The following is a 19,366-nucleotide window of genomic DNA, read 5'->3' as shown; positions in this document are numbered from 1 at the left end:
ACTGCTGCATAATGATAACAGACTCAGAGACAATGGGTTCAACTGCACATAAATACACGAAGCTCCAAGAAAACATGTTCATGCACGGTACCCGCACAGCAATTGTGTCGGCCGGGCTTTGGGGTCAGGGGGCCCCGCGTGTGCTGCCGATAGTCTCCAGACCTCCTGAAATTATTCATTAAATATGTAACAGTCCGGACATACCAGCCATATTTTTGTCCTCTAATCTCAAAAAAAAAAAAGGAGTTCTCCCTCCCAGTTTGTCCAGTGTTAAGGTCACATCAAGCTTTTTTTTTTTTTTTTTTTTTAAGAAGTGTTTTTGCCAGTTATGTGTCATATTGTTTTCAGAAGTACAGCTGTGTTTTTAAATATGTTTTTTTATGTGCATACACAGAGATAGAAAAAATATTACAGCAGCATATATTATGGAGATGATGGATAGCACGATTAATTAAATTCAGCATAATATGCAGTTGATTGAACGCTAATAGATATAATAATAAATCAATAAAAAAACAAACAACCTGAGTATAACGTGCAAATTAAAGTGTAAAACATGGCACGTGAATTGGATGAGAAAAATATCAGCGATTTATGACACTGTTTATGTTGTTTGACTGGAGGCCAAACCGGGGACTAATAAATGTCAGCAGAGTAAACAAGTATCTAGAATGTTCTGCTGCAGGGGTGCTGTGAGGACGTATGTCACAGGGGAGACACAGGAGTTCAGCGGGGCAGATTGATGGATGACGCTGCATTTGTACTGTATAAGGGTCGGTTGCCGACACCAACACAGGCAGCCATTTCTGGCCGAATTGCGCCATCTGGCGTTCCTCTAATGTCAATAAGCAGCCCAAGAAACAAACGCTGCACGTCAGTGGTGGCCAGCGTTTATACCGTTGCCAGGATGTTGTGTCATGCAGGACACCGGAAAGAGTTTGGCTGGGACAGCGCCACATCATTCCCTTAGACGTGTGCATAATAATTTGAAAAAATAACGTAGAATAAAACACCAAAATAAAATTAAAGAAAAAAATGTTCCTAAATATTTTATGGGCCGTTGTATTTAATACAAAGGTTTAATGCAAAAACCTAAAATACACACAGGGAATTTAAATATTGAATACTTATATTCAACTCTTAACCAAGCCTAGTGACTATGTTTGCACGACGCAAACATGGTCACTAGGCGGTGCTGTAGAACCTGTCCCTTTGCCCTTCGGGTCCGTGGTTGTGCCCTTTCAAAGTTTATTTTAATTATTTTTATTTTATTTATTTATTTTTAATTAACACACATTTTAATGTTTAATGTTTTAAAGTGTTAAAATGTGCCCTAACAAAAAAAGTGATCATACTTTGTATAATTTTGAACTTGCTTCTGGTTGTAATAAGACTAAAAATAACATGAATAAAAAATCGGAAGCATGGGCGGCCCGGCCAGTACCAAAATAAAATGTACATCCGGGTGTATAACTCTTGTACTGTACGTAACGTTAGGCCTTATGCGGCAGAGGATGAGTTACAGTCTTTCATTTTGTAAAGCAAACCCGGAAGTCGCTAGTAGATCCTGCTAGCTTCACTCTGCTACTACCAACAACATTAGTAGCGGCGTGAACCGCGGCGCCGCTGTTGCTTCCTTAAACTTGGCGTCAGTGCTGGGAGTAATGTCATCTACCGCAGCTCCTGACACGGAAATCCTGCAGTAAATAAGTTATTATTTTTGTAAACTACCAGTGGAACCAAGAGACTATGCTCCAGTAACCGTGGTTTATTACCGCAGAAGAAATGACTACGTTCCTGGCTGAGAACTTGAACGGCAGCTCCAACCGAGTGACCAAGTCGAGGCTTCACAGTAGCTAAAACTCCACGACACAGAAGAGGTGAGTTTAAGTAACATGTTTAATGTCCTTTTTAACAATTCAGAGTGTTTTTTGGGTCTTGAATCGTAGTCTTGACAGATATTAGTTGAGTTGACGGTGCAATTCCCAGGATGCTGATGCTGGTCTAATCAAGCGTTGCTTTCATGGACCATGTTTGACTTGGTTATGATGTACACAACTATTCCGCAACATATAAATGCTACTTAAAATGCCTTCTTTTTTTGCCATTTTCTAGTATTGCGATATTCAACTTTTTGCAAAGTTAGTTACATTTTAGTTACAATCTTTACTGGCAACATGACAAAGACTTATCTATTTATTTGTAATTGTGATGAATCAGTTCAGTTGATCCCAAGTGACGTTCAGGGTCTCGGGCCTGTAAAGTTTGAATCATATTAAATGCTGTTGTTTGTGTTGGTTTGTTTGACTCTGTCAGTACTACAGTGAGTACATATCCGTGTTTTAGTTACAGTTTCGAACATTAAAGCTGAGTGTACTTAACTTTTATTTGTTTTCTTCTAACTCGGCCATGTTTGTTTATGTTGGAGGCTGTAAAATCAACCTGTTCCCAGTAAAACGTACGCTAGCTTTAGCAAACATTTCAGCGTGACGTAACAGACACTGATTTTTATGTCGTTTTACTTTTAGTAGGTTTTTAACTTACATAAACGAACTCCATTTGTTTCCTTTATCTTAATTTGATATTATTTAACAGTACTCGGTTAAATATAAATGTAGTATATTTAAATAACGGTAGTTATTAGTTGCACAGAGAAGGCGGCAAAACATCTAGTTCACACAGGTACAAACCGACCAGGTATATAAGGTAGTTGGTTTGTACCATCAACAACTGCAGTTATTGTGTTATTTTCAGCAGCTATTTTACATGGGCGTTGGGATGATTTGTCTAAGGCCAGTGCCCACAGATGACTCATCTGCTCAGTATGTTTGAATCATATTACACTGGCACTGTCTACACTGGCACTCTCTTCACGTTGGCTACAGTGCTAACATTTTTTGCTAGGCAATTGTGGTATTTTTTTTCCCAACATTCTTTGCCCCTTTTTCTGTCTCTAGTTGAATTCTTTTTTTTTACCTTCAGTTTTTCGTACCTTTTTATGTCTCTTTAATATTTTTTTTTTTTTTTTACCTTGGTTTAACACACTATGTAACATGGATAAATCATAACACGTGCATTCACTTCATTGTTTTAACATGTCAACGTTCTTTCTGCATAATTTTCCTTTTTTGGCATCGTATTGGCATTTTGGTGGTTTTCTTTTTTTTCTTTTTTCTTTTTTCCATTTCCCCTCCTTCACTAGTCAAGCAGGCCTTTGTCTTTGTGTCTTGCCAGTGTGAGTAGTCAGAATTTTGAACCAGTCCCAGCTGCTGTCCCAGTCCAGCCCACCACATACCACCACAACAATCTGTGCTACTTTAAATGATAATCTGCTGATGTCATGTCAATGCTGCTGACAGTTTGGTGTTAAACTATAATGGAAATATGACAATAATTTGAATAACTGATGAACTGGTTACTGTGTAAATAAAATTACAATCTGATATTCGATAAATTAGCAGCTCAGTCACTTAGAGCTAAACTGTTAATATGTTTATATTTATATATATTTATACTGTATATATCATTGTTTTTAAAAATAGTTTGACTCCTAATTGGACATAATTCAGTTTAACATTATTTTGACTGGCTTATAGTTCCCACTGTTTCCAGTAGGCGCGTAACAACAAAATATTTATACACTGAAATATCTCAATATTTAATTTCACAATAGCATATTGCTGCGATGGAGACGGGGTCGCGGTCCAGACTCTCAGGATTTTCTCAGTTTGTTGGGTTATAAACCAGTCTGTTTTCTCTTTGTTCACATGATTCCCTCAGGACTCGACACAAATGTATGAATGTCTTCTTTTGTTTTTTGTCTGTAGGTCTGTAGAGACCACTCAGATACACAAGGACATTTTTAAAACAACACAGTAAGCGAATATCAGAGATGGCCGTTTTATATATACGCAGTACACGACTGTGCAGTACAAGTCAGCCAGCAGTTCATGTAATGTGTATATTTTCTATAAATAGAAACAGAATCATTTTTAAGAGGACAAAAAGCCAGAGACATTTAAGTGTCTGTGTGTCTTTAAGTTAGTCAAAGTTGAGGTTGTATGATCAGGTGACTGGCGGTGAACGCAGGGATTTAAAAGAATTAAACATTCGTTGCAAATTTATCAGACGTGCAGTTAAATAAAGTAAATTAAAAAAAATCCCTTTTTTGTCAATTCTTGTTCTAATCTCACAAACGTGTCTCGGCTGTGCCTGAGTGAAACGAGGCGCCACGTTCTTTATGGCGGTGGTGTGGTGTCGGGGGGGGCGAGGGCACATCTCTGCATGTGCGTGTACTGTCACAGTGACTTCCTGGCTTTATCTTCAAGGTGCAGAACCGCAGCTTCCCCTTCTGTCACTCTCTGCCGCCCTTTTCACTGAGTTCACTGAGTTAGTGAGTTAGTCTGTTCCTGTAGTTGGTTCCATTTCTACGGCTGGTTGTTTTAGTGGTGAAGCCTCACAGACAGACATCACTGGATACACTGTGAATTCACTCCACTGGTGGCAGTGAAGAATCTAAAGGTCAGTGCGTTTTCATGACACCAGAGTCGGTCGTTGTTGAACAGAGGCGCTGCCTGCAGTCGCTAGGTTTTTTTTTTTTTTTGTAATACGTTTGAATATATGGCTGTATACGTTAGATATGTACCAACCTCTATCTGTTTTGTAAACTTTGGGGGGAAAAAAGAGAAAATTTTAATCTGATAATCTTTTTTATTTTGTCATCTGTGATCGTATGCCGTGATGTGCGTTTGCTTTGTGTGTGTTTATGTGACTGATCGATTTAACACTGACTTTGGGTGTGGTCCCGTTCACATTCTGTTAGTCTGGTGGATTCACCGTCACAGCAGCAGAACGGTTTCTGCAGATTAGCCTGGATTACAGGTGGATAAGATTATCATGTTGAGCATGTGTTCAAGAGTTTGGAGTTAAAGTGTTTTTGTTCAATTACTGCATTTTATTATAAATGATGGGATTATGTTTACGTTACCTAACCCTAACCCTATTTTTAAGATTAATCTCTGGAAATGTACCTTTTGTTATTCTCTGAAAAAATTAATTGTTCACAGATTATTAGAATAATCTCACAGGAAGTAGATACATTAAACTGAAAAGAATTAGCTGATGTCATGAAAATATATGTATGTATATCAAATATGGAACAAAGAAAAAAATATTGGGATTGTCTGTGAAAAAAATAGTTTCATAAGGTTAAAATATTTTATTACGGTAATATAAAATAATTTATTCATTTGTATTTAATTGGCTTTTCGTAATGTAAATATTCACAGTTACAGTTGGATTTAGAACAAAACTTCACTGATCTATGTTTAAAACAAAACATCTCTCAAACATTTCTTCAATTTCTTCAATTTGGAGGATTAACAACAAATATAGAATCGGAAAATATAGAAATTTTTGTTTGTCCCCTGCAGTAGCTGCATGGCCCCCCAGAGTGGCACGCACCCTATTTTGGGATCCAATGCATAAATCTTTCTTGCAGACATTACTATGTGTGTGTGTACTGTAAACATAGTACCATTATACTGTAGTACAGGTGAGTAATCCTGTGTTTTTTTTTTCTTTCTTCTCTGTTGTTTCAGTCATGTCTCGTAGAAGTTCTCGCCTGGTCTCTGGCGGTTACTACAATTCAGATGAAGAGTCTGACTCCAGCAGCGTGACCAACATTTCCTACCGTGAAAACCCTGTCAAGTGAGTAGTTGACTGTTAGAAAAAAAAAAAAAAGCCCCACAGGTTTAACACAGTTTTTTTTTCTCTAATGCCGGCGCCTCCTTCTGTTTCTGATGTGTTTCTGCACCTGTAGAGTTTTCAAGAAAAAGGCAGGGACCCGCAAGTCTGGCCCCCGTACGTCCAACAGTTCACCCAGTCAGGAGCCGCCGCTCAGCCCTGAAGGTCAGGCCGACGGTAATTTAATCAGTTAAAAAAATATATAAATTTTGTATACAATATTATTCCAGTTTTTTTTTATTTAGACCTAAAAGTATCTTTGCAGAAATACATAGAATTTTCTTGTTTTTATTTTTCTTACAAAAGGCTAATGAAATTTGCAAGTACTGCAGAATAGTACTACATTTGTACTGTAATACTCATGGCCTTGTCCTGAGTGTATACTGTAGTGCTCCTTGTACCAACGTCTGTAAAGAAAGTTTGTGTTTTTAACCATAGTAAATATGAGTTGTTATAATTATAACTCTATTGAAAACAAAAAAAACATATTATTGTTTTTATATTTTTATTCAGGTTCACATATATAAAACACGCATTGACATACAAACACAAATATAATATACAATATACATATATTTATAATCAGGCCATAGATGAGTTGCAGTAACTTTTACCTTCATGCTGGGAAAAAAATGCACATTTGTCATCCATGATATTAAAGCAAATACAATGAAATACTTTTTAATCCAATAAAAAAATAAATCTTTAGATTAATTGATAATAATCAATACCTTCAGCTCTTCATCCTAGTCTTTGGACTGGATGCTTTAAAAAATATTTTTCAAAAATGTAATTCCTTAATGTAGAATTTTTTTTTTCTCTTTGTCTTTTAGTCCCGAGTCCTTCACCTGCACACAGCCGGACTCAGCCGGTCACGAGGACCGTATCTTTCACCACTGCCACCCCTCGGCCGGCACTGACCCCCTCTTCGTCCCGGAGTCAGACGCCCACATGCTCCTCTCTTCCACCAGCAGACAAAACCCCTTACCCTAAGAACAGCACCACCAACAGGCCAGCGTTGTATGTGAAACCCCACCAGGAGGATTTGAGTCAAAGTGGAGTGGACAGTTCTGGGTACTCGTCCTCCGAGGGGACCAGGGAGAAAACCTGCAGCGGAGGAAGAGGGAGCAGCGACGGCGATGTTGCACCTTCTGACTACATGAGCAGAATCAGCAGTACCTTCCTTTACCTGAAGGGTAAGAAATATTTAGGCGTCTCTGTATTTTTTTTTTAACCCAATTTTTTTTATTTCCACATTGAAAACGTCATTTTAATCCTTTCTTTCTCGTTATTGTTTCAGATAATGCCTCAGTGTTGGCTGGAGCAGCACGGAAAAGACTGACGAGTCAGTCGGTTTTAGGTAATGTATGTCTGTAGATGTGTCTGTAGATGTGTGTGTTGTTTACCAAGTGTTTCAACACAGTCACTTGTTTTTCACATGACTACAGTCACTGCACCGGCTTTTCAAAATCTCCAGCTTATTAAAAAACTCTTTGTTTTCCTTTCTCTCTCTCCCTCCCTACCTCTCTCTCTCTCTCTCTCACAGCCAGCACTTCACTCAGCCGTGGCATGAAGAAAGCGATTGGACTGTTGCTCCTCCTTATTCTCATACTTTTATGTAAGTGGTCAAACCTTCTAGGTCTGAATTACATGTACATGTGGGAGGGGAGGGGGGGCAGCCCAGTGTCTTTTGCCCCCACATTTGCCCCCCTCCATCCCTCAAACTCCAAAGATGAGTCTACATATTTCTGTGACTCTCAGCTAATTCTCGCTCATCAATGTCGTCAGTGACTTTAATGAGGAAACAAACTAAAGCTGAGAGAGATTTTAAAACTACTGACCTTTAAATGATGTCGATGGTGAATGCAGTATAAAATGAGTTTATTTTACTTTAAATATATAATTTGATCCAGTGTTTGACGGGTGACCATGTTGTACCTTCTGTGTCTGTTCTGCTCTGACTTCTTTGTCCTTTCTTTTCTCTGCAGGTATTTGGTTCCTACTTCCTGTGTTGTCATCAATCATCTCCAGCATCAGACCCACAAAGACCCCGACACCGACCGCACCCATCGGTCGGCCCGTTGTTATTCCCACCGCTCCTCCCCCTTCTTGCCCTCCTCCTCCTCCTCCTCACCCCAGCACCGTCCGTCAGGCACCAGTGGTGGTAGGACTGAACTGCAGATCAGCTGCACGTCAAACACTGAGTGAGTCCCACGTGTCAGATTAGTTAAACTGAACTTCCTGTCCCACCAGGATCCTGCCGTCGTGTCTGCTGTCGTAGAGGCCAAGATCGAATGTTCTGGTAAGAATCTTTTTTTTTTTTTTTTTCCAAATAATCAGAAAATAGTTACAGAATCTTTTTAATCATAAGTCATGCAAAAGTATAACCTGGATTCTTTTTTTTTTGTTCTTAGATTTTGTAGTTTGTTGTTGAGTTTCTTTTTTCTTTTTTTTACTAAGTCATTAAAGAGTTGCAGTAAACAGTACATTCTAATCTAATTTAATCTTATCTGATTGTCCCAGCCATGGTTCTAAAATCAACAATCACAACTCTTTTGGTTTATAGTGTCAGTACTAAACGTGTTTATTTTTCCTTAAAAAAAAGGACCTAAATATAACATTTTCCTGTTTTTTTTTTTTTCACCTAATTACTCATCTACTGTACAGATGAAAAATATTTAACAGCAGCTGAAGGTGTTTGTCTTGTTTTTGTTAATGTTTGTTGTTGTGTTTGTAGAAAGATCTGCACAAAAACCAGGAACAGTTTTTGTCCCAGGTGAGAAACCCCTCCTTTTCCTTGTTATTTTTTTTCTTCTTTTTTTTTATCTTGTTGCTCTGCCAACAGTGAAATGTGTTTTTCATGGTTGGGCGAACATAAATGTGAATCTGTGCAGCAGTGACACCTAGTGTTGAGATATGGGAAACAACGCAGTATGACATTGGGTTTTAATGTTTCTCCTGGCTTTAAAGGTGCACAATCCTAACAGTAGGAACATTTGTTATCATGTTTATGTGCAGCAGTGACACCTAGTGTTGAGATATGGGAAACAACGCAGTATGACATTGGGTTTTAATGTTTCTCCTGGCTTTAAAGGTGCACAATCCTAACAGTAGGAATATTTGTTATCATTAATGTATTTTTTTTTTGTTTGACTGAACTCTTGACTCCACCTCTGTCTTTATCTGACAGATGACGGAACAATCCAGACTCCACATGAAGGACATGCAGGTCAAACTTGAGGTCATGGATTCAAACAGTCAGACGCGTCTGAAACAAGAGGTGTCTGTGCTGCTCAGACAAATGTCAGAAACTCAGACCTTCAGCCAATCAGCTGCAGACAGCCTCGCCCTCAGGATCCAGACGCTGGAGGCACAGAACAGTAAGGTGAGACGCAGGAGGACAAACCGTCTCCAGTCGTCTGTTTACTCGTGGACCGTATGTGTGATTTTTTTTTTTTTTTTGTCTGACTGTCTCCTGCAGCTGTCCCAGGAGTTGTCATCACTCAAACTGACACCTTCTCCTGTCCCATGTCCCGAGTCCAACTCCGTCCACGACCGTCTCACACCGGAGCTCCAAGAGGCCGTGGAGAAGTGGCTGAGTCAGCGCGTCAAGGTAGAGTCTGCTTCACTGACAAACAGAACTCTCTAGACTTTTCCCTGAAAAGTTAATATTATTTTTTTTACTAATTTATATCGAATGTAATTTCATTCTCCGACTGTTGGCGGCAGGAGCAGGACGAACTCAGGCTCCGTGACGCAGGAAGCTGCGCAGACTGTGGACGTCCGATGGCGGACAAGATGGCAGACTTTGCCCTAGAGACTCAAGGTCAGTCATACATCGGTGTAACAACAAAGTTGGATCGATTTATCGCTCGCTGAGTTCATTCGTACGTCGTTCTGTTTGTGTAGGCGCCAGCGTCGTCAGTACCAGGTGTTCGGAAACGTATCGGATTCGATCAGCGTGTGTGACGCTGTTTGGTTTCCCTCTCTGGTATCCGTCAGAAAGTCCACGCACTGTTATACAAGTAAGATAGTCGCCGTCCTCCCCCCCGGGTTATAAACTCACCCTCCTCCCCCTCGACACATGCAATTTAATTCATTTAAAGTTTCATTTTTTAACTTTTATTCTTTAGTTCAGACACAGATAAATCTATAATGTTGTAGAGCAGAAGTTTTTATTTTATTTCTTCTGTGAAGACCAACAACATCAGGCTGTTCCTCAATGTCTTGACAATAGAAAACCTTTTCCCTCCAGGGTTTCCCAGTTCTGCTTCCGGGGAAATGCTGGGCGTTCCACGGTGTGGAGGGAACACTCGTCATCGCCCTGTCTCACCCAGTGAGGATCAGTCACGTGACTCTCGATCACCTGCCTCGATACAAGTAAGATAGTCGCCGTCCTCCCCCCCGGGTTATAAACTCACCCTCCTCCCCCTCGACACATGCAATTTAATTCATTTAAAGTTTCATTTTTTAACTTTTATTCTTTAGTTCAGACACAGATATAAATCTATAATGTTGTAGAGCAGAAGTTTTTATTTTATTTCTTCTGTGAAGACCAACAACATCAGGCTGTTCCTCAATGTCTTGACAATAGAAAACCTTTTCCCTCCAGGGTTTCCCAGTTCTGCTTCCGGGGAAATGCTGGGCGTTCCACGGTGTGGAGGGAACACTCGTCATCGCCCTGTCTCACCCAGTGAGGATCAGTCATGTGACTCTCGATCACCTGCCTCGATACAACTCCCCCACCGGCCGAATCGACTCTGCCCCCAAAGACTTCGAAGTCTACGTGAGTGAATTCTCCCAGATTAGAAACTTGGACCAGGATCTTTGTACTGAAGGTTCATCTGCATGTCTGAAGTTCATTTATTTGTTATTTAAAACCAGTAGATGGCGTTGTGTTAAAACCTGATTGGCTGGTGATCGACACAGTGATTGAGGCAGGAAAAACCTGAAAATGTTTCTTAAAAAATTCCAAATTTGACAGGAAAAGATGTTGTGATTGTTTTATGAAAATATACAAAATTTGATTTTTGTCAAAGTGTATGAATGTTTGACACATGTCTGATGCTGTGGTTTTTTTTTTCCTTTTTTTTTTCTCCAGGGAATGGAAAATGACACCGAAGAAGGAACGCTGCTGGGAACGTTCACTTATGATCAGAACGGAGATTCAACGCAGACGTTCAAGCTGACGGTGAGTAAATGAGTCCTGGGAAGAAAGAAAAAGTTTAGTCTGCTGGTCGTCAACTCCGATCTTTATTCTCCTTCTCTTTGTCTTTTCTTCTTCTTCGTGGTTCTCTTCTGTAGAAACCCAGTGAGGAGGTTCATACGTTTGTGGAGCTGCGCGTCCTCAGCAACTGGGGTCACATCGAGTACACGTGCCTTTACCGCTTCCGCGTGCACGGAACGATGGAGTCCATGTGAAATCAGCCGGCGCTGGAGCGACGACGCATTTCTCTAATGTAAGAAATGACTTTTCAAAAGTACAGCTGATGCTAATGCTACTAAGAACACGTTGCCTAATTGCACTCCTGTGTAGCAGCAGGTCTTAGGATCAATTTGTTTTTTTTAAAGTTCGCATTTTGAACAGAGTTGCGTGTAAAATAAATAGACGATAAATGACGACTACCTACAGAAACACGTGCAAGGAAAAAACGCCACCTTTAAAGTGCCAACGTTGACTCTATCAATAACAACAATGACATCCGTTGTAGGTTGTAGCTTTATTTTATTGCACCAGTGCACAGTTTGACATAAATTTAAATTCTCAACAGTCCAGAGTGATTTGACACAGGGTTTGATGAAGTACCTCACCGTCTCTTTTAGTCTGTTAATTTTTTACTTTTCTGTATATAATGGCCAAAAAAAGTTCTGCTTATATATATAAATATATCCGTATATGAAGATCAAATATTTCTAGCTGAGCGGCACAAAAAAAAAGTTATTTATTAAGTTTTCTGTCTACTTGTGGCTTTATATATATATATATATATACAAGGAGCAGCCATTCTGACATGCTCGCCAAGGTGCATGGATTATATATTATAGTGCTACTTTTATATGGCTTTATTATATTGGTTTTATACTTTTATATTTATAGCTTCTCTTTAGATACTAGCATACTACTGCATTTGATATATATGTATATGTATATATACATATATACATATATGTATATATACATATACATATGTATATATACATATGTATATATGTATATATACATATACATATGTATATATACATATGTATATATACACATATGTATATGTATATATACTGTATGTGTGTATATATATACACATCTGTATATATGTGTGTGTATATATATAAATATGTATACCAGTACACAATATATTCTATTGTGTACTGGTGTAGTATCCTCTGTGGTTGTATTTATTATAAAGTACTTTATCTGATTTGTGTTTTGCTGTAGATAATGTAAAATGCCTGTTTTTATTTCTTTTTTTAAAAACAGACGACGAGATCTGACGAGACGACGTCTCAGAGTCAGTGTTCCGACAGGCTGTGTTGACAGGTGATGAGGTTCACTCGGGTAAAGTCTCTTTTTTTTTTTTTTTTAATATTAGTACATTATTGACAGTATTGTTCAGTTACTTTTAAAAGAACTGAATTTATAAAATGTAATTTATTGAAAAAATATTAATGAAGATCAAAATGCTACGATTTTTATCAGTACATTTTTGTGTTGAGTGACTCGGGTAAAATCTTGTTTTTTTTTTTTTTTTTTTTTAAATATTAGTACATTATTGACAGTATTGTTCAGTTACTTTTAAAAGAACTGAATTTATAAAATGTAATTTATTGAAAAATATTAATGAAGATCAAAATGCTAAAAACGATTTCTATCAGTACATTTTAAAGACACTGAACATTTTAAGCTTCACTTCATGAATTAAAATAATATATTTATATATATATATGCACACTATATGTATATATCTATACATATAAATATATTTACACATACATCAAATGTATACATGTATAAATATGTATGTATGTATATATATATATGTATATCTATATATATGTATATCTATATATATGTATATATGTATGTATATATATATGTATATGTATATATATATATGTTTTAAAATTAACTGTTCCGTTGAACAACTTTGACTTTTACCGTCGTGAACCTCATGATCTGCTAACGATGGCCAGCAGTAACGTGATGAAAATCACTGGTATCGATGGTAATAATGTGTTACATCTTGTACTGAAACAGGTCCATAATGCAGTTTACATTGTTCTGTGTGTATTTAAAGCTTCCTGCTGTTAGAAACAGACTGAATAGATCTGTTATTAGAGACGAGAGTTCAGAGGCTGTTGATCAGCCTGTGAACTGACCTCTCTCTGTGTTCACGTACTACTTCCTCAGCGAATGGTTTTATTTAAAAGCCAATTGAACGACATGGAGTCAAGTCGGTCAGGTGACCTCTCTCCGTGTGTAGCACGTTTTAAAAAGATATTTCTATGATTCTCAATATCAAAGTCGTATTTTCTGATTTGAACTGAATTAAGAAAACAAAATGTTGTAAATGACAGGTTTTTGTGTCAATGCATTTACTAAGACTAAACGACACACAATAGTACATAATAAATTATATCAATTAAAAAAACCTCTGCTCTGGTGCCTTTCATTTTGTCAGATCTCACGCTTAACTTACGTAACTAGTTTTAACACATTAGACACTGTCAGATATTTTACTACTATATATATGTACTACTATATATACGTATATATGTACATATATGTATATATATTTACATATATGTACATATATATGTACATATATGTAAATATATATACATATATGTACATATATATGTACATATACATATATATGTACATATATGTAAATATATATACATATATGTACATATATATGTATATGTACATATATATGTATATGTACATATATATATATATATGTATATATGTATATATATATATATATATATATGTGCTGCAGATATATATGTATATGTATATATATATATATATGTATATATGTACATATATATGTACATATACATATATATATATATATACCAGATTATATATACCACTCTATTTTATATAAGAAGATAAGAAGAAGAAAAAAGAAAAAGAGTGCGTGTTCAGACCTGGAGAAGCGACGTCTTTTGTCTACACAGCGGACCGTCCACAGCAGGGTCTCATCAGGGTCAGCTTCTTGGCCCGGACCAGATAGGCGAGGGGCTGGAAGAGGCTGCTGGTGTTCATGAGGTTGATGGTCAGACAGGTGAGGGAGGAGAAGGGGCTGAAGACTTGAGGGACGGAGAACTTCAGGATCGACTCAACCACCATGGGAAGGTAGTGGAGGTTGAGCAGCAGCGACGAGGTCAGCACGATCTTGAAGGCTCGCCTTTTGACGGGATGGACTTCCTTCTTGTTGGGCCCCGTTTGACGGAGGGACAGCAGGACCAGGATGTTGCAGATGAAGGTGATCACGCTGGCGGAGATGGTGAGCACCGACACCAGCGGTCTTTTCACGTGGGTGGTGTTCTTCATCAGGTAGCAGCAGACGACAGTGAAGACGTCCACCAGAAGACACAGCGACAGCCTGAACTTGGGTTTCTTCAGCTGCAGGAAGAGCACGGGGCGGGACACCGCCATGTAGCTGTCCAACGCCAAGAGGCAGAGGAGCACCGGTCCGCCCACGTGGTTCAAGCCCCAGGAGATGAAGTTCAGCTCGAGCACTGACCTGACGAGCAGGAAGTTGATGTACTCGCCAAACACCAGAAGGCAGAAGAACGCGTCGAGAATGGCCAGCTGCAGCGTGAACACCTCCGAGGTGCAGGTCACCCTGGGTTTGCTCATCAGGAGGCGTATGACCAGAGCGTTGGTGGGCAGGGCCAACGGGGGCACCAGAACAGACCCTGGACTGAAGCACCACGCAAATTCGTAAAAGCAGGCGTCTGTTATGTTCTCAGGTCGGAAGACTCCTCCAGTTCTGCAGGACTGCATGATTTCACGCTGAAGATCTGTTTGGACTTCAGAGTCGAAGATCTGTCGAAGGAAAAGCAGGTTTTTCACTTGTCGAAGATCTGTCGAAGGAAAAGCAGGGTTTTCACTTTTGTTGGCAACAACAGTGGATACTAGGACGGTGCTGCACTGCTAGGACGCTGCATGTTGTTGGCTAGCACACTGTATACAAAGACAATATCTAAAAAAAAAAAAAGGTCCATAATCTTAAAACAGTTTCAAATTAGTTTTGTTAATGTAGTTTTTTGTTTGTTTTTCACACCAAAACCAGAAAAGTCAAAAACCTTTTTGTGACACACACAACTGATATATTTTTTATTTAATATTTGGAAATGTAAAAATGTGAAACTGTTTAAAAGCAGCATATTAAACCTGTGAAAATCATTCCTGTCATCAGGCCTAACTAACTAACTAACCAACTAACTTTTTTCATTTTTTCCAAGCAAACAAAAAAATTAAATATTTCTCATTGGAAAGTTTTTTTTTTTTTTTTAATCTGCTAGGCAAATTAACTCATGAATCGCATTCAAATTCTGCAGTGAAAGCGTGTTGTTTTGATAGTTTCGTCTATGTTAATATTTTATTTAAATATTTAATTTTAGTGTACGAAGCTGTAGCGCCACCTGTGGTGACCTGTAAATAAAACAGTACCGAGCGCTACAGAGCAACAGTTCCTGGTACTTTGTACAGTACATGTAATATTTGTACTCAGATAGACCATACATAACACATAATATCATTCTACATTTTTAAACAAATACCACATCATATTTGATCTTTTTAAAAGAAGAGAAAAAATCTGAATTTATATTTGTCTTCTGAACGTGGAAGATTCAAAACCAACAGTCATTTTTGCCTCATCCCAAAAGTTAATTTTGGAATGAGGCAAAAATGAAAGTTCACTGATTAGAGATTAAAACAACGAGACATAATTAAATACAAAACTGGAAAAAAAATCAAATCATTTACAGTATTTCACACTGCTTTACGTCTTGGCCATCAATAAGATTTAAATCCTTAATTTTTTGAAAACTTTTTTTTTTTTTTTTTTACCAAATCTGCTGATTGGAGCTCAGTAACTTTACTGATTTTATACTTAAGGAAACCTCAGGTGACGTGTAAACAGTCTGTAAGAATGTGAACGTGAACATAGTGTGTCATAATTAAAAAATATATTTATATATTTATTTTTTCTATATATATTTTTGTCATTTCTTATATATGTTAATATATATATACAGTATATAGTTCATATATATGTTTATATATATTTATATTTCGTTTAAATTTCTCATCAAGTTCTTCTGCTAATTATTGATTCTATTCCCTGTAATTTAAGTTTAAGTTACCAGTTGACAATATCTGCTGACTGAATACAGTCCAGTACAAACCCTTTAAACTCATTAAAAACCACTTTACCTTTTAGGAGCTGCCGACAGAGATGAGTGATGGGTTCGTCTGACAGAAACGCCTGACAGAGAAAGAAAAACAAAACACTGTTCATCCATTTGAATAACCACAGGCAAAACCAGCAGTCGGTGTTTCATGACATCTGGATGTTGAGTTAATAACATGCTACTATTGTAGACGTTATTCACATGTAAATACAAAGCCAATTTTTCCACTGCGAGCAGAGTGTCGTCTGCAAACAGTCGTACTTTAGTACAACAGCCCCAGCACTGCTACAGACGGTGACAAACTAGTGTCAGACGAGGGAAAGACTGTTACCTAATTTAACCCTTATATCTTGTGCTTTTTCAACAAGAAGTAGAAATAGATTTTTATTTTAAAAAAATGTTTAACAGATAACAAAAAAAAGTTTTTAAATTGAGTTTTGTTACGTCTAACGTCTAGCAGAGTCGACCTGTGTTTTTGTTTCATTTATATTTCTATATTTTGATGTCATACTAATGGTACTTGGACAGACAAATATTTTTGGAGCAAGCTGATTGAAAAAACTTGATTTAAATTAATTAACCTCAGAATTGAGCTGCGTCGAAAAAATTAATAAACACTGTAAAATGTAAACGTACAATGATAAAAAAAAAAAAGTCTGAAGCAGCGACGCTGACGGTGAATGTTTCTTCCTGTTTGTTCGACTCCGACACTCTCGCTCCGAGGCCAGCGGTAACACCTTGCGTTAGATTTCTCATTTATTCTGTCCTTGCATCACCTGTTTACTGAACAGTTGCATCAGTGCTGCCGCTGCACTGCTGCTGTACGTGGAGAACATACAGGATCTGACCTGAGACCAGCTGACAACAGTTTTACAGTCGACGGGCATCATGAGCAATTAAAATTAAAAAATTTAACATAGTACCCCTGAGTTACTATGTTAAATTTTAAATTTTAATTGCTTTGATTTTTCATATATTTTATTTTCGTATTTTATTTTTTAATTATTTCCCAAAGTCACCCTGGGATCAGGCCCTGCAGGCGACGACACTGAAAGACTCCAGAACTTTACATCACTAATCAAAACATTCAGATTTGTACACAGGAATAATCCAATCGCTGAACACATTAGCGCAGCTTTGTCCAATCACAGTCCGGCTGCGACTCAGCGCAGATCACGTGGACGTCCCGGAGATTGGTCTGATCCGAAAACATAGGTTCTGTCCCAGTGGACTGTTGAAAAAGCTTTTGTCTCTGATGATGTGTTGCCACACGCTCAGAGGACAGCCACGGTAAGCACCTTTCATATTTGAATTTAAATTAAAACGCTGAATTTATTTTTAAATGTTTAAAATGTTTAAAAAATTTCCCACTGAACCTTTTATTCCAGCGTCAACAATGTCTAACACCACGCTGAATCTCACCACTAATTCCTACAACAACTCAACGACACCCGACGGCCCGCGTGGTCCACCACTCTGGTACCAGTATCCCGAGTGCGTAGTGGCGCCGTACGGCTACGTCTTCTACTTTACGGGCAAAATGTTCAACCTGGCGGTGGGCACACCTTGCAATGTCCTGGTCATCTGGCAGATCGCCACTAGGAGGAGTGATGTCTCCTCTGACATCTTCTTCCTCAACCTGGCCATCCTGGACACCTACTTCTGCCTGATGGGACCCGTAGATATGGCCAACAGGCTTGTGCTGTCCAGTGGACGTCTGTGGTATTTCCAGAGATTCGCCTACGGGGTCAAAGATTTAGCGCCGCTGTTTTTGGTGAGTTATGGAATCAAATTATTTATTGGACATTTTAATGTAAGTTCTAAGAACTCTGATAGTCAAATGATCAGGTATTGGACCAAATCATTTAGCCCATTGGTTTGCATGCACTGATCAGATCAGACCCTGAGTGCCTTATAGCAGTGGTCCCCAACCCCCGGGACGCGGACCGGCACTGGTCCATGGGTGAATAGGTACCGGGCCGCACAGAAACAATACATGACTTACATTAGTTCCTCCATCGATGTTACGAGGACGCAGCTAATAAAGTTGACTACACAGTGGATTAACATTTATTATATTTAGAAAATACCTGTTTTATCGCACAGTTTTTATGCCGGTCGTATCTTTTATTTAGTTGTATTTTATCCGCCACACCTTCGAGACCGCAAAAAAAAATGGTGGGGACGGCTGTCTCACAGTAAATACTCTATGTGTTTTCTGTACTGTCCCCCCAACAGTAAAACTTACTTAGGGTTAGTTCAGATTGAAGGACTGAAGAGAATGTGAATTTGAATATTACAGCCATAGACTTTGTATAAAAACTGGACAAAGCTTTGGAAAAATACCCACCACATGTTTCCTTTACAGTACAACTTAGACCCAGTCATAATATTTCACTGCGATCACACTTACTCTCTGATCGTCCTACAGGTGTGCATCTGCCTGGACCGCTACATGGCTGTGGTCCACCCAGTTTTATTCGCACAGGTCCGCGACAACAGGATCCGCATCGGTGTCTCAGTGTTGGTCTGGGGTATTATCCTGGCCTATGGCATCAGCAAGTCCTTCCTGGGGTCCCTGGGTGTCTACGAGATCTTCAGTGGCATCATCCTGTTTGCCTTTGCCGTCATGGTCTTCTGCAACATCTCCATCATCTGGGTCCTCCGGCGCTCTGTGCTGGGAAAAGAGGAGATGCACCCAGTGAAGAAGAAGGCCTTTAAGATGGTCCTCATCATCCTGGCCATCATCGTAGCCAACTACCTGCCGCCTGTGGCACTCATGCCCTTCGCTTCATACTACTCCTTTGTGGTTTACAACTGCCAGGTAACTACCTGCGTCTTCTGCATCATGGACCTGAGCAGCAGCATTGAGCCTCTCCTCTACATCTCCAAGACGGAGCGCGTGGGAGGGAGGTGCTGCCAGCCGAGTGTGGCCACGAGACCATGACGTAAAAGCAGAATATTGTGGTGAAAAATGAAATTTTCTTTCAGACACTTTGTGTCATTTTTGGTCAAAAAGATTTTGTAGAAATTATGTAAAATTATTTTCAAAATTTAATCTTTTCAGGATGTTTTTAATCAAAATAAAGCGTTTTGAAAAAAACATTTGATAAATATTTTAATTTCCAATTTTTTTTTTAAATTTGGCTACAAAATTGTTTTAGTTTTAGGATCTAATCTTGCATTTTAA

The 19,366-nt window shown here is 38.6% G+C and overlaps 3 protein-coding genes and 1 long non-coding RNA gene across 5 annotated transcripts; 3 read left to right on the top strand and 1 right to left on the bottom strand.

Annotated features, from left to right (window-relative positions):
* Positions 1–335: 335 nt before the first annotated feature.
* Positions 336–10,129, top strand: LOC103383235 (uncharacterized). Its single transcript, XM_025058440.1, has 15 exons — positions 336–1,880; positions 5,601–5,709; positions 5,822–5,922; positions 6,579–6,941; positions 7,046–7,105; positions 7,292–7,363; positions 7,734–7,909; positions 7,999–8,047; positions 8,269–8,273; positions 8,483–8,521; positions 8,936–9,130; positions 9,227–9,358; positions 9,475–9,571; positions 9,655–9,770; positions 10,001–10,129. Exons 2-15 carry the CDS (start codon positions 5,603–5,605, stop codon positions 10,127–10,129), a joined length of 1,641 nt encoding a protein of 546 aa, XP_024914208.1. The 5' UTR covers positions 336–1,880; positions 5,601–5,602.
* Positions 10,130–10,334: 205 nt separating this feature from the next.
* LOC103383210 (uncharacterized) lies at positions 10,335–12,403 on the top strand. The gene is made up of 4 exons (XR_521993.3): positions 10,335–10,531; positions 10,847–10,936; positions 11,050–11,204; positions 12,221–12,403. It is a non-coding gene; the product is annotated as an uncharacterized LOC103383210 (long non-coding RNA).
* A 1,455-nt stretch (positions 12,404–13,858) lies between these two features.
* On the bottom strand, positions 13,859–18,746 carry LOC103383209 (uncharacterized). The gene is made up of 3 exons (XM_008316253.3): positions 18,590–18,746; positions 16,199–16,250; positions 13,859–14,803 (listed from the first exon to the last, which is right to left on the bottom strand). The coding sequence occupies exon 3, from the start codon at positions 14,759–14,761 to the stop codon at positions 13,922–13,924; it is 840 nt and encodes a 279-aa protein (XP_008314475.1). The 5' UTR covers positions 14,762–14,803; positions 16,199–16,250; positions 18,590–18,746; the 3' UTR covers positions 13,859–13,921.
* On the top strand, positions 16,182–19,246 carry LOC103383234 (proteinase-activated receptor 3-like). Of its 2 annotated transcripts, XM_008316285.3 has the most exons (3): positions 16,182–17,466; positions 17,565–17,950; positions 18,608–19,246. In XM_008316285.3, exons 2-3 carry the CDS (start codon positions 17,573–17,575, stop codon positions 19,121–19,123), a joined length of 894 nt encoding a protein of 297 aa, XP_008314507.1. In that variant the 5' UTR covers positions 16,182–17,466; positions 17,565–17,572; the 3' UTR covers positions 19,124–19,246. The 2 variants fall into 2 exon arrangements, with proteins under 2 accessions (XP_008314507.1, XP_024914663.1); XM_025058895.1 differs by lacking the exon at positions 16,182–17,466 and having other exon boundaries at positions 17,479–17,950.
* The last annotated feature ends 120 nt before the right edge of the window (positions 19,247–19,366 follow it).

Source organism: Cynoglossus semilaevis, chromosome 9 (genome assembly GCF_000523025.1).
Source record: "Cynoglossus semilaevis isolate Cse_v1.0 chromosome 9, Cse_v1.0, whole genome shotgun sequence".
In the NCBI taxonomy this organism is placed as follows: Eukaryota; Metazoa; Chordata; class Actinopteri; order Pleuronectiformes; family Cynoglossidae; genus Cynoglossus; species Cynoglossus semilaevis.
This window is presented reverse-complemented; position numbering and strand designations above follow the sequence as displayed.

Bases quoted from the DNA above. Each gene is read 5' to 3' on its own strand.
- LOC103383235 (XM_025058440.1), top strand. From the start codon at position 5,603: ATGTCTCGTAGAAGTTCTCGCCTGGTCTCTGGCGGTTACTACAATTCA. The intron at 5,710-5,821 runs GTGAGTAGTTGA...CTGCACCTGTAG, and splicing joins TACCGTGAAAACCCTGTCAA to AGTTTTCAAGAAAAAGGCAG. The intron at 9,131-9,226 runs GTGAGACGCAGG...TGTCTCCTGCAG, and splicing joins TGGAGGCACAGAACAGTAAG to CTGTCCCAGGAGTTGTCATC.
- LOC103383209 (XM_008316253.3), bottom strand. From the start codon at position 14,761: ATGCAGTCCTGCAGAACTGGAGGAGTCTTCCGACCTGAGAACATAACA.
- LOC103383234 (XM_025058895.1), top strand. From the start codon at position 17,519: ATGTTTAAAATGTTTAAAAAATTTCCCACTGAACCTTTTATTCCAGCG. The intron at 17,951-18,607 runs GTGAGTTATGGA...ATCGTCCTACAG, and splicing joins ATTTAGCGCCGCTGTTTTTG to GTGTGCATCTGCCTGGACCG.